The sequence below is a fragment of the Scyliorhinus torazame genome, chromosome 8 (genome assembly GCF_047496885.1).
Source record: "Scyliorhinus torazame isolate Kashiwa2021f chromosome 8, sScyTor2.1, whole genome shotgun sequence".
NCBI lineage: Eukaryota > Metazoa > Chordata > Chondrichthyes > Carcharhiniformes > Scyliorhinidae > Scyliorhinus > Scyliorhinus torazame.
In genome coordinates, this window is record NC_092714.1 from 56984121 (window position 1) to 56998863 (window position 14743).

At 43.7% G+C, this 14743-nt stretch overlaps 2 protein-coding genes across 7 annotated transcripts in view; both read right to left on the bottom strand.

The window, feature by feature from the left end:
* Positions 1-5027, bottom strand: part of tagln3b (transgelin 3b) — a 44117-nt gene extending 39090 nt beyond the window's left edge. For 2 of the 6 annotated variants that reach the window (XM_072513651.1, XM_072513653.1), the window contains exon 1: positions 4818-5027. The gene's annotated coding sequence lies outside the window, so the exon portion shown is untranslated. Of the gene's footprint in view, positions 1-4052; positions 4133-4686; positions 4793-4817 lie in introns of those variants that run through there. The other 4 variants (XM_072513659.1, XM_072513657.1, XM_072513658.1 and 1 more) reach the window with 4 other exon arrangements.
* Positions 5028-8197: 3170 nt separating this feature from the next.
* Positions 8198-14743, bottom strand: part of LOC140427860 (myelin protein zero-like protein 1) — a 70640-nt gene continuing 64094 nt past the window's right edge. Inside the window, exons 5-6 of the mRNA XM_072513662.1 lie at positions 8982-9095; positions 8198-8500 (exon numbers count right to left, since the gene is read on the bottom strand). Coding sequence (XP_072369763.1) covers positions 9023-9095 — 73 coding nt within the window. The 3' untranslated portion in view covers positions 8198-8500; positions 8982-9022. The remainder of the gene's footprint in view (positions 8501-8981; positions 9096-14743) is intronic.

Sequence of the window (14743 nt, forward strand, 5' to 3'; positions counted from 1 at the left end):
AAGAAGAACCTGGTGGAGGGGCTGGGAGCCCCAATTGAGATAGAGGAAATAATCAAGGGGCTGGAGGGCATGCAGTCGGGCAAGGCCCCGGGGCCTGACGGCTACCCGGTGGAATTCTACAAGACGTTTTCAGAGATATTGAGCCCACTGCTGGTGAGGACATTAACGAAGCAAGAGAGAAGGGAGTCCTCCCCCCAACAATGTCTCAGGCCTCTATTTCATTGATCCGGAAACGGGAGAAGTATCCGGAGCAATGTGGGGTCACACAGGCCAATTTCTCAACTGAATGTGGATGCCAAACTGCTGCTTAGATACTGGCCACAAGGATAGGAGGACCATGTTCCAGGGGTGATAGTGGAAGACCAGACGGGATTTGTTAAGGGCAGGCAACTCAAGGCCAATGTTCGAAGGCTTCTGAATGTTATTACGATACCCTCAGAAGGAGAGGAGGCGGAGGTGGTGGTTGCGATGGACGCGGAGAAGGCTTTTTGGTCGGGTGGAGTGGAATTACCTGTGGGAGGCGCTGGGAAGGTTTGGGTTTGGTGAGGGCTTTATTGACTGGGTGCGGTTGCTCTATCAGGATCCAGTAGCAAGTGTGTACACGAACCGGCTGAGTTCGGGGTATTTTAAACTATACCGAGGGTGCCCCCTCTCCCCGTTACTGTTTGCTCTGGCCAGAGAGCCATTGGCCATGGCGTTAAGAGCCTCTAGGAACTGGAAAGGGCTGGTTCGGGGGAGGGAGAGCATCGGGTCTCACTCTACGCAACTATTCACGAACATATGTTAATGATCTGGAACAAAATGCCATATTTCCAAATTTGCAGATTACACCTGTCGTGTGAGAGGGTGAGCCGAGGAGGAGGATGCAGAAATCCTTCAGTGTGATTTGGACAAGTTGAGCGAGTGGGCAAATGAATGGCAGATGCAGTATAATTTGGAGAAAGATCTGTCGAGGAACAGGTAATATTGAGGAAGCAAGGGGACTGCAGAAGGATTTGGGCAGGCTAGGAGAGTGGGCAATGAAGTGCAAATGAAATGTGGAAAAGTGTGAGGTTATGCACTTTGGAAGGAGGGAAGGAAGAATTTAGGCATAGACTATTTTCTAAATGAGGAAATCAAAGGGACGTGGGAGTCCTTGTTCCCGATTCTCTTAAGGTTAACATGCAGGTTCAGTCGGCAGTTAAGAAGGCAAATGCAATGTTAGCATTCATGTCAAGACCAGGGATGTACTTCTGAGGCTGTACAAGGCTCTGGTTTGGAGTATTGGGAGCAGTTTTGGGCCCGTATCTAAGGAATGATGTGCTGGCCTTGGAAAGGTTCCAGAGGAGGTTCACAAGAATGATCCCTGGAATGAACAGCTTGTCGTGTGAGGATCTGTTGAGGACTCTGGGTCTGTACTTGTTGGGTATCTTATAGAAACTTACAGGATTCTGCGAGGCCTGGATAGAGTGGACGTGGAGAGGATGTTTCCACTTGTAGGAAAAACCAGAACCAGAGGACACCATCTCAGACTAAAGGGACGATCCTTTAAAACAGGGATGAGGAGGAATTCCTTCAGCCAGAGGGTGGTGAATCGGTTTGCTGCAGAAGGCTGTGGAGGCCAAATCACTCGAGTGTCTTTAAGCCAGAGATAGATAAGTTCTTGATTAATAAGGGGATCAGGGGTTATGGGGAGAAGGCATGAGAATGGGAATGAGAAAAATATCAGCCATGATTGAACGACGGAGCAGACTCGATTGGCCAAGTGGCCTAATTCTGCTCCTATGTCTTATCCACGTTTGGTCGCAAAAGCAAGAAGGCAGACTATTATCTGAATGGCCATAAATTAAGAGGGGGGGAAATGTGCAACGAGATCTGGGTGTGCTCGTACACTAGTTACTGAAGGTAAGCATGCAGGTACAGCTGTCGGGAAAGCAGGCAAATGGTATGCTGGCCTTCATTGTGAAAGGATTTGCGTACAGGAGCAGGGATGTCTTGCTGCAATTATACAGGGCCTTAGTGAGGCCACACCTGGAGTATCGTCTGCAGTTTAGGTCTCATTATCTGGGAAAATATGCTTGTGCTGTAGAGGGAGTGCAGCAAAGTTTACCAGACTGGTATACAAGGACAGATTGAATTGGTTAGGATTGTATTTGTTGGAGTTATTCTAACAGGACTAGACAAGGAAGATGCAGGAAGATGCTCCCGATGGTGGGCGCGTCCTGAACCAGGGGTCACAGTCTGAGGATATGGGTATTCATTTAGGACAGAGATGAGAAATTTCTTCACCCAGAGAGTGGTCAGCCTGTGGAATTCGTTAAGGTCTGTGGAAGAAGTTAAGGCCAAAACATTGTATTTTCAAGAAGCAGTTAGATAAAGCACTTTGGGCGAAGGGGATCAAAGGATAGGAGGGGGAAGTGGGATTATATTTGAGTTAGATGATCAGCCATGATCATAATGAAATGGCACAGCAGGCTCGAAGGGCAGAGTGGCCTCCTTCTGTTTCTATGGTTCAATTGAAAATTTCAGACTGAGCTCAATAGATACCCGTTAGGCAAGGGTACCAAGGGATTTGGAGCAAAAAGCCAAGTAAATGGAGTTGCCGGATGGATCAGCTGCGATCTAATGATGGAACAGACTCAAGGGGGTAAAAGGATACATTAGCCTATTTCTGTTCCTATTTTCATGAATATTTCATTCTCTGGCACAAAATCAACTGTTCAACTGCCACAGGACAGGGGTGATTCTCAAAATGCAGTTATCGATATAACTTCAATTGATGCAAGTGGCTTTCCAAAATCAAATACAGCCACGAGCAAATTAGTTACAGTGGTCATCTTGGAGGCATTTCGTCTAGCATTGTATTGGGGTATTTGAGTCTGCTCTTTCCTCAATTATTCAAAAGCAAAAAACCCACTGAGTCAGGTGATTTATAAAAAGAATTCGAATTGTAATAATTTAGTTAGGCCACACTGTGTGGACACGAGATTTGACTGGTCAGATGAGGATCAATACTTCTGCTGGTGCTGGCAGAGTTCAACATTTCAGTACAAGCTGCTAAATATCCAATATTTACTGGATTCACTATTGACAGCATGCATTTATGCATTTAAGGAGCAGCAAGCAAAGAATTCAATTAATTTAATGAGATTTAACTCAACTTCCAGTACTGTACCCCAGGCCTTAAAATAAAATTTCAGTGCAACAAATTGAACTTTAAAACCAGTGTTCATTTTAAGACAATCGTGTTACTGTAGTATTAGGACTTAGTCACTTCTGGCTTTGCACAGGTTTAAAAAACTCCTGTAATGAAACAAAAGTTTCAGCTCCAAAAGAATTCAAATATTTTCTGGTTTAACCCAGAAATAGGCCATTCAGCCCCTTGAGCTTATTCTGCAATTTAAATTGGATCACAACAATCTGTTTAAATGGTCAAGCATGCATAGCCTTGGAGAGAAAACATGTTCCAGATGTCCATCAGCCATGGTTTCTAATTAAACGATGCAGCTCCGTCTCAGACAGGCATTCTATTTTTGCACTATTCAGTTTGGAACTGAAAATGCGTTCAAAGCTTGTTTTCAGATTCAATTCAGGCATTTAGTACACTCTACATTGAAAAAAATATTTGGTACTGTCCCTTCCCTGTTAAGTATATAACAGTTCCAACAGGAAAATATATTGAAGTAATCAAAAAGTTTATATTAAAATCACAGAGTGACCAGAGAGCTTGCATAATCAATTTTAAGACATCGAATGTCCCTTTTCTCGTCATTCCTCTGTGCCAAAAGATAACTGGGATATTGAATACAGTCAAATAAGTCGATTTAGATAGAAATTCAATACAGGCCAATTCTCCAAGAAATTCAATACAGGCCAATACTTCCTGTCCCCAAAATAAAGTGACAGATATTGGAAAATGGAGTAATGTACGGGTTTATTTTAATTGCAACCAAACCAATGTTGGTGTTCTCCACACAAAGTTGCAAAATCAAATAGTTGTAAGCATGGCATCCAATGCTTGGACTTCAGGCCATTTACACGAGATATAGTTATCTTCCAACGATTCACCTTACCTTGCCATTTGCTCCATTTTAGTCTATGACAATGTAGCCAAGTTTGTCTTTTATAGACAATTAACCAGCAGAAAGCCATACAAGCACATCCCCCTCCTCGTTCTCAAGATCAACAGACTCTCTCCCCCCCCCCATCACATATTGCCATCTGTTCTCCTGCTATTACCAAAAGTCTGCTTCGACCCACTAACATTTATAGATTGTTGTGGTAGGGTAGGGGGTAGAGGAACAGAAGATGATGTGCTTGCTACACATAAAGAAAATGTTAATATTTTCAGAGTGTCTTTCCCATAAAAAATATTTTTGAAACAAGATCAACGTTACAAGCATTTCAGTATGAAAACTAATTAATTCTACAGTTTTCATTTGAGATTTGTAAACCTCCTATGCAAGTTAGATGAATGAAACTCCAGAATTGTCAGCGTCACTAAAACGAACCATTTATCAGTAGGTACACAGACTAAAATTAGCAAAATGAGGATTATACTCTCCCCATGACCTGACCTTTTCAAAAACGTGCAAAATATAATATAATCGGACGATGCGGCAGACAGTTGAATATGAACATTCTGGTGCAGGAAGACACTTTTATAATTAATACTAACCATCGCAGTTACAACTACATAATACATACCTTGCTGAGAAGTCACGAGTTTACCTTGGGCTTTATTACATTTAAAAACATCCTCCCCTCCCCATTCCAGTGCAAAGTGTGTTTTTTGTTACTCTTTTCTCTATATGGTGTTTGCAGTTTATGTAACTAACCTGAAATGGAGGCGTCCACAGGAATGGTAACAGGAGTATTGAGGCAAAGCAGGCACCTCGAATCAGGTCGGGAAGAGAGCGATCTCCTCGGGCCAGCTTGTGAAGGATATTTGTGAAGGACAGGTTGTGAATAACCACACCCAAGGGGCTCGTTGATGGACGGGGTTTCTTAGCTTGTGATGCACACGGTACCAGCTGCGGTAGACCGCTGAAGCAGCTCTTTTCCGATTGTCTGTCTTACCCCCACCACGGCTGGACATTAGCATGAGTAAAAAATCAATAAAGGCAAAAATGAATAAACAAATCCGAATCAAATTTTGTTGGACGAGGAGAACTATGTAAGATCGATAATTATTCGTTCAAGATACCATCAGGGTGTGCGATTTTTAAAAATTACATTGTTTATAATCCACAGTGAACTCAATTAACATTTCAAATACAGCGCCCAGGGCCGTGAATTGTTCTCAATGTGACCCTCATTAATCTAAATTGTCAATCGACTGAGATCATTGAGAATACACTATACTAGCTTATGACCAGTTTAGGCCATATGGTCAAATCAAGGTAATATTGGGGAGTTGTGGGTAACCACAATTTCTATTAACACCTTTAGTCTGAAATGGGACATCCCGCTAGGTGCATCTATTCGCTACTTTGGGAGGTGGATCTGAGGATGTGTTCACAAGTCAGGAGGCAGATGATTACCAGTAAGGTGGGGTCGGGCGGATTCCGAAGGTGAGGGTGGTGGGTGGGTTGATTGAATCCCCCCTCTTCACCAAAAATAAAGTACCACCAAAATGGGAGCCCGCTTGCCAACCTTGCTGCCGGCCACCCCACCGTGAGGTTCATTAAAATCCTGCCACGAGAGTCATATCGCACAGAAGGAGGCCAAAATAATATAAAAGCAAATTACTGCGGATGCTGGAATCTGAAATAAAAACAGAAAATACTGGACAAGCTTAGCAGGTCTGACAGCATCTGTGGAAAGAGAAGGGAGTTAACGTTTCGAGTCTGGATGACTTTGTCAAAGCTGGAGAAGAGACCATTTGGCCCATCATTCCTGTGATGGCTCTTTGAATAAATCATCCTTTCTCTTTCCCTATATCGCCCTGGAATTCATTTTCCCATTTCACACGTTTAATTATCCTAATCAAGTATAAACTTCATAAAATCAAAGAATTTACAGTGCTGAAGGAGGCCATTCGGCCCATCAAGTCTGCACCGGCCCCCAGAAAGAGAACCCTTCTCAATCTCGCGCCTCCACCCTATCCCCGTAACCCAGTAACTTCATTTAACCTCTTTGGTCACTAAGGGCAATTTAGCATGGCCAATCCACCTAACCCGCATAGCTTTGAACAGTGGTAGGAAACCGGAGCACCCGGAGGAAACTCACACAGGCACGGGGAGAACGTGCAGGCTCCGCACAGACAGCAACCCAAGCCGGGAATCGAACATGGGATCCTGGAGCTGTGAAGCAACTGTGCTAACCACTGTGCTACCGTAGCATAGCACCACAGCACCTTACCCAGCCACTGATGTTTGCAACACAACATAAGGCATAAAATTCAGATAGGTGGCAACCTTTGTTTGGACACTTTGGATTCAGTTTAGAGTGTAAAATAGTGTCCAAAGCGCACGCACTTTTGTACCCCATATTGGGAATAGGATGAATGGCTGCCTGAACCACACAGAACGTGACCTGCTGTTCTGAATTAGCACCAGGACTGCTATTTTGTAACTCAGCCCTCGTATCGCTCATTGTGTGTTCAGCAGCACGAAGGACAATACCCTCCCTCCCCCAGACAAATGCAATCGTCAATAGATTAGTTGCTGGTTGATTTCTTCTGACTTCATTTGATTCCACAAGTGCTTGTGCCGGTTTGGATTGGATTGGATTGGATTTGTTTATTGTCACGTGTACCGAGGTACAGTGAAAAGTATTTTTCTGCGAGCAGCTCAACAGATCATTAAGTACATGAGAAGAAAAGGGAATAAAAGAAAATACATAATAGGAGTTTTAGAGTTAATTTTTAAAAGATTAGAACGAGTATAGGTTAAGTAAAAAGTGGATCTGTTTGGGAGAGCTCGCAGAGAGTCGCCTCGCTCCGGCGCCATCTTGGGATACAGTTTTGATTGGCACAACCAGACATCAGTGCCAGTAGCCATACCACACTGGACTTACAGCATGACTTGGAAAGTGAACAGAGGTCACATAGAACAGGGCCAGCTGCTGAATGAGGGAGGAGGAGAGCAGAAAAGAGTTGTCAGCCAATACCTGCCCAGGTAGTCATGGAACAATTTCCGACAGGATCCTCAATGAGGAACAATATATTCAATGTCTGTGCTTCAGGAAGGACCTCCTCACTGAAATTTGCCATAGACCACATGACTGATTAATCCGGTGGGTAACCTGTGAATGTGTGTGTAACATGCATACAATTAAACGTATGTTGGTAAATGAAATGTGACTGAGTAGCCTATTTGCATTTTGAAACAACACCTCCACTGCCTGGATTGCTAAGGAATTAGCAGATGTGTCACAGTTCATTGCAATTTGCTTGCATGTAGCACAGCCTTGCCATCGTGAGGGAACAGATTTTACCACCAGCTATATGGCGAGCAGCGCAAGAGAAAGAGACAGAACAGAGGACAGTAGCTTTCTGGTCGAAAAGCTCATGTGAATGCATCCAAGTTAGCACAACCTCAATTCCCCATTCAGCAACAATGCCAAACCTCACCTTTCATCTGCCACCGACCATCACAGCATCCATTTGGGCACAATGGAAAAATAAAAACAATCACAAAATAAACATTCCAAACTAAATTTATAAACAAAATCATTCTATACTGCATTAAAAAAGTTAACCAATCATTCTTGTGTATTCCTTTTGTGCTTGTCTTCTGTGTTCTTGCCCAGTGTTTCAACACAATGTTGTCTCAGTAGTTGCAGCATAATTGGTGGACGGCTGATGACTTTCAATGAGTAAGACTGCAGATCATTTAGGCGGACGATGAAGACCTGGCTTCGGGCTGCACTACCTCCGCATGGACAGCAAGAGCCTGAGTTGACTGGGTCACAGGTGGAGCAAGGCACTGAAAGAGTGACAGGGGTGGGGGGATGAATGCTATCCTCCTGAGATAGGGCAGTAGGCCTATTCTCCACGGAGCCACTGCCACTCCTTCAGCAGGGCATCTCAGCATTCCTAGTAATGTGTTAAAGGACTGACACCCTGCAAGTCACTTTCCCCACTGCAATCTACTGCCATGATAACAGCGGTCTGAACTTGCAAGATTTCAGTATTAACTTCCACTGCAGCATTCAATGACTTCTGGTGGAAGCTGCTTGTGCTGCACTGGAAAGCTTCCAAATGCACCAAACATTTTGTTGCGCATAATCCTTTGCCTCCATCTGCCCCGTTGAATTGTTCATCTGAGTCCTCTGCAGCAGATCCTTTGTGCAACTTTGGCTTTGGTGAGCTGGCACCTCTGCAATCCTCGCTCTCTTCCCTGGCTACAGGTCACTCATGCCAGGAGCCTCATCACATGCTGATCTATTTTATCCTCTAAAGTACACACCATGTCAGTATCTGAGCTGATGGCTCCCCGTGTGAAATTGAATAACGGTGTTTCTTTATAATCACTGTCTTCCTCTACTGAATGGCCAGATTGCACATCTTGAGCGCCTGAAAGAGAAAAGTACAATGATAATGTTGTGATTCAGAAGTAAATGTTACATGCTTACTTCAAGATACCATCATCTCCGGTGGTTTTAACTCTTTCATAGGCTCTAGCCTCAACAATGACCATTACAATAATGGTTAGTTCTTTCTCCTCCATGGGATTCAGAAAATGCAGGAATACCTTTATCCCTCCAGTTTGCTTGTGTGGCCTCCAGGTGTATGCTGCCGAGACAAAAGTGTGTTAGTGAGTCTCATGTCACCTGACTGATGTGGTCGCCAAGGTGGAATAGCTAACAGGGTGTACAAGTTGTGAGATCTGGCTGTGAGGCTTGCAGCAGTACAAAGCACGTGAGCTGGAGATGAAACATGTGAATGCTAGGTATGACTCTTGGCTGTTCAATTGTGGGCGTATGGCGATGTAAGCAGTGCATGAGGCTAGAGGTGTGGTTGGTAGAACATGGTATTTGAAGATGCATTCACCTACCTCAGCCACTCCTGTGAGGTCATTGAACTTTTAGCAGATACTCAGGGATGAAACCTAGTATTGATCACCACAGCTATCTGCAAGGAACCTGTATCTGGAGGGCGTCCTGGATTTCTGCAAATACAATGCACACCTCATTCATAAAAATTTACTCGACCAAGTGCACCATCCAAAAATCCTGGACCCCACTATCTCCCATTGTGTTCCATTATTTAATGTTTCCCAGGGCAGACTGACCTCCTGCAATGAGCGCCAGCTCCTGCTCCAGCCATAATACATCTCCCCTTAAAAGGTGCAGGCTGGCTTCAACTGATACTAGCCACTCACAGTATTGGCCTCCTGCTCAGGTATCCAACCAAATAACAGCACAATTATTTATTTATTTATTTAAATTTAGAGTACCCAATTATATATTTTTTTCAATTAAGGCGCAATTTAGCATGGTCAATCCACCTAACCTGCACATCTTTTGGGTTGTGGGGGTGAAGCCCACGCAGACACGGGGAGAATGTGTAAACTCCACACGGACCGTGACCCAGGGCCGGGATTCGAACCCAGGTCCTCAGTGCCGCAGACCCAGTGCTAACCACTGCACCACCATGCTGCCCATAACAGCACAATTATTGCTAGCTTGATGTTGAAATTATTTAAAAGAATAGGCAGATTGAAGTTGGCGAGCTGCCTACATTGCAATCAACGGGCAAGAATTAATCACGCATTGCAGTCCACATGTCAGTTTTAATTTATTGAATTTAGCCCCAAACTTGATTAATATGTAATTGAGGATTGCAGTCTGCACACTGCTCATGCTTGATAAGGGAAACAACTACCAAAATATATGACGCCCTCAAATCAGACCTTCAGGCTTTATTCCATTGTGAGTTGTTGCAGGGACCACCACAATCACGGTAGCACAGTGGGTAGCACTGTGGCTTCACAGCGCCAAGGTCCCAGGTTCGATTCCCGGCTTGTGTCACTGTCTGTGTGGAGTCTGCACATTCTCCCCTTGTCTATGTGGGTTTCCTCCGGGTGCTCCGGTTTCCTCCCACAAGTCCCAAAAGACGTGCTGTTAGGTAATTTGGACATTCTGAATTCTCCCTCTGTGTTCCCGAACAGGTGCCGAAATGTGGCGACTAGGGGCTTTTCACAGTAACCTCATTACAGTGTTAATATAAGCCTACTTGTGATAATAAAGAATATTATCTTTTAGTTCTATGCTGCTGGATCCTTTTAATCAACAGGAGGGCACAACTGCAGAAAGCAGACTACACCTTGTTTGATGGGAATAGTTATTTTATTGATCTCCTCAAGGCAAGAAGGTAGCAGCAATGGTCATTCTGCACTTTTTCCATCCTATGGCTTTTCTCAAAGTGGAGAACATTATTGATAACTCATATGGGACTGTTCTAATCCTGATTCCGCAGACATAATGGCCATTAATGTGCAGCTGGTCTGTCACCACGGGCACAAAATTATGCATGTAAACGGATTTTAGTCTGGGAGTTGTCACCACTCCTTGTTAACAACAATCCATGGTGCCACCATTATTAGGAAAAGGAACGGGCAGCTTGAAACAATCACAAAGGAAAGCTGCGCATTGTGCACACATCTATCAGTATTCTGGTCAAGCTGATCATTCACATCTTCAAATAAAGGGTCAGACGCTTTCAGCAGATGGAGAGGGGGTTAGATCAAAGATTATTGTAGTCTGACTATTATGCAACTTCACCATACAAGACAGGTGCTGAAATTGTGCGAGGATATATCCACACAAATTATAGAATGATACAGCACTAAAAGATATAATTTGGTCTATCTTTGCCTGTCTGAAAGAACTGTCCAATTAGTTCCACTCCACTGCCTTGTCCACACAGCCCTGTTCTTCTACCGGTATTTATCCAATTGCTTTCATGATCCTTTTGAGGCAGTTCATTTCAAATCTGTTTTTCTTGTTTTTTGGGTGAAGCAGGAAATGCTGATTTTATTGTGAGTTATAAATGTATACAGAAGATTGATAAATTAGAAGACAAACAAATCAATAGTGTGGGTTTGTGATCTATACATCTGTGGAGTAAGCGACAAAAGAGCAATGAAATAACAATAAATGTACAGTTTACACCAAACATTGAACCCACCAAAATAAAAAAACATTTCAAAATGGCTCAAGATCTTTCCCAGAACACAAAATGAATCTTGGAAGAGTGTAAGGTGAACATAGCACACATCATTGCATTGAGGTATGATGAGCTGAGGGAACCCAGGTCTGTAGAGACTCACCCCCACTCCCTCACCATACTCAGGATAGTAATCATCCCAGACAGGAAGAGTACAAACATTACCCATGGTATTAGTCAAACACCAATCACCTGAAGAGGATCTGTCACTAACTCACATCACCAACTAAAGCAGGGTTTGATTCTACCCCATACCCACTCCTGAGAGCTGACTCACTTAACAAGCACAGTTGGTCCAGCATTAAATTTGAGCTAGGTTGTTCAGTGGTGATGTCAGGAAGGCAGGTAGAGCTCGAGTCCCTGAGTGTATCTCACTCTCCAACCAGTATTCAGTTCTGACCACTGATGAAAGTGATGATTGATCTGGGACTGCAGCCAGAGCCAAGTACATGGTTCAGCTATACAGGAGGCACAGCGAGGACAGAAAGAGTAGTGATCAGAGACTCGATAGTTAGGGGAACACACAGACATTTATGTGGCTGCAGATGTGAATCTAGGATGATATGTTGCCTCACTGATGCCAGAGTCAAGATGCCATTGAATGGCCGCAGTGCAACCTAAGGGGTGAACAGCCAGGGGTTGTGGTCCTAATAAGTACCAATGATGTATGTCGAAAGAAGAATGTGGTCCTCCAGTCAGAATTTAGGGAGCCTGGTAGGAAATTAAAAATTTGGACCTATCTCCAGATTCCTTCTGGTACCAGATGCGACTGAGTATAAAAATAAGGAAGATAAAGCAGATGAATGTGTGACTGGAGAGATAGAGCAGGATAGAAGGATTTCCTGGGATGTTGGGATCAGTTTGGGGGACGATGGGGCCAAATTGGATCTCCAAAATCGATACTGGTTGAAATACTCACACGCCAGGCACTCTTTCTCAATCTGTGCATAGCTTTGTTCAGTTTGTGTTAATGCTCTGGATACAATCACTACTGTGTGTCCTTGCTGCATGAGAGTTAGTTCATTTCAAATCATTACTCACTGGGTAAAAGAAAATTCTCATCTCATCTTTGGTTCTTTTTCCAATTAACTAACTTGGGGAGATGATGGCATAATGGTGATGTCACTGGGCTAGTAATCCCAAGGCCCAGGTTATTGTTCTGGGGGGCGCAGGTTCAAATCACACAAGAGCAGATGATTTATTAATAAATCTGGAATATAAAGCTACTTAGTAATGACATTAAAAAAACTTCTGCTCTCCTTACCTGGTCTGGTCTACATGTGACTCCAACCCACAGCAATGTAGTTGGCCTCTGAAATGGCCCAGCAAGCCACTCAGTTCATCTCAAGGGAAAATAGAGATGGGCAACAAATGCTGATCTTGCCAGTGATGTCCCCATTCCATGAAATAATATAAAATATGTCCTCTGGTTACTGATCCTTCTGCCACAGGAAACAACTTTTTCCTTGTGTTCTTATTTCCTTTTGTACATGATTTTGAACAGCTCTGTTAAGTTGGTTAATTATATATTGAAATACTCTTCACTTGCCTGAATGAATGCAACTCCCAAAACACTCAAGAAGCTCAATGCATTCCAGTTCAAAGAAGCTCATTTTAATGGCACCCCATCCACCACCTTGAATATTCACTCCTTCTACCACCTGCACATTGACAGCAATGTGTGCTATCTACAAGGTGCAGTGTAGCAACTTGCAAGGCTCCTTTGACAGCAACTCCCCAAACCCTCGACCTCTACCATCTGGAAGGACAAGTGTAACAGATCATAGAACATACAGTGCAGAGGGAGGCCATTCGGCCCATCAAGTCTGCACCGACCCACTTAAGCTCTCATTTCCACCCTATCCCCGTAACCCAATAACCCCTCCTAACCTTTTTTTTTGGTCACTAAGGGCACTTTATCATGGCCAATCCTACACGTCTTTGGACTGTGGGAGGAAACCGGAGCACCCGGAGGAAATCTACACCGACACAGGGACAACATGCAGACTCCGCACAGACAGTAACCCAGCGGGGAATCGAACCTGGGACCCTGGCGCTGTGAAGCCACAGCGCTATCCACTTGTGCTACCATGCATGGGAACTTCACCACTTGCAATTTGCCCTGCAGGTCATACATCACCTTGACTTGGAAATATTTTGACATTCCTTCAATGGGTCAAGATCCAGGAAACCCTCCCAAATAGCATTGTGGATATACTCACACCAGATGGACTGCAGGAGTCCAAGAAGGCAGTTTTCTTACACCTTCTCAAGGGCAATTAGGGTTGGGCAATAAATGCTGATTTTGCTAGTTATGCCCACATCCCATGAGCAAAAATAAAAACAGGGCAGCACGGTAGCATAGTGGTTAGCACAAATGCTTTACAGCTCCAGGGTCCCAGGTTCGATTCCCGGCTGGGCCACTGTGTGGAGTCTGCACGTTCTCCCCGTGTGTGCGTGGGTTTTCTCCGGGTGCACCGGTTTCCTCCCACAGTCCAAAGATGTGCTGGTTAGGTGGATTGACCATGCTAAATTGCCCTTAATGTCCAAAATTGCCCTTAGTGTTGGTTGAATGGGGTTACTGGATTATGGGGATAGGGTGGTGTGGGCTTGGGTAGGGTGCTCTTTCCAAGAGCCGGTGCAGACTCGATGGGACGAATGGCCTCCTTCTGCACTGTAAATTCTGTGAACTCTGTGTTTCTGCACCGTATTTAAACTGGGACATTTTGTTTATATTATGGCCCTACTGAAATGACACTCTATCAGATACCTTGTGGGTCTAGGCAGTCATTTTTCATTTTTCCCACTCAAGTAGGTAATTTTACTTTTCTCTATTCAAAACTGCATCTGCCATGGATTTGCTCATTTCACCAGTCTGTCTACCTTTCTGAAGTCTGTTGCTATCCTCATTCCAGTTTTCTACCATCCTAGTTGTGTGTAATATCCAATCTATAAATTATGCCTTCTGTGGGTTATTTATATCAAAATAGCAACGGACTGAACATCGACCCCTGGGAAATGGCATTGTATATTTTTCTTGAGTCTGAAAAACCATTGCTCTCTGCTTTCAGTCACCTTATCCAATATCATATCCAGACTTCCACTGCTCCGTAAATCCAATCGGCTTCAATTTTGCAAATAAGTATATTTAACGATATTTTATCAACCACACCCAACCATACTTCATCAAATAACTCAATCAAGTTGCAATTAACAAATCATCTGTCTTTCTACTTAATGAGAAGATTCTTAAGGCTCTAATTAAAGATACTTTAACTTAATTGTCTCTTCCAAGTCAACCGAGAAGTGGGCCAATACACCATATTTTCTTTATCAATGCATTGATACAAATCTGTTCCTCTGCTGTGACTTGCTCAACTCCATTTCAAGTAAACTCACAGGATATGGTTTTAGTAAAATATTTTATTTTTTCCAATACTGAAACATATTTGCCTATTGTGCTTTACCCCAGTTCTGTATTGTGCAAGTGTAATTTACGACCCAACCGTTTAACTTCTCAGTGGTATTCCAATGTAAAGTGGAAATGTGATAGCTGGCTGCCAACAGTGCACATTTGTCAGCTGGAGG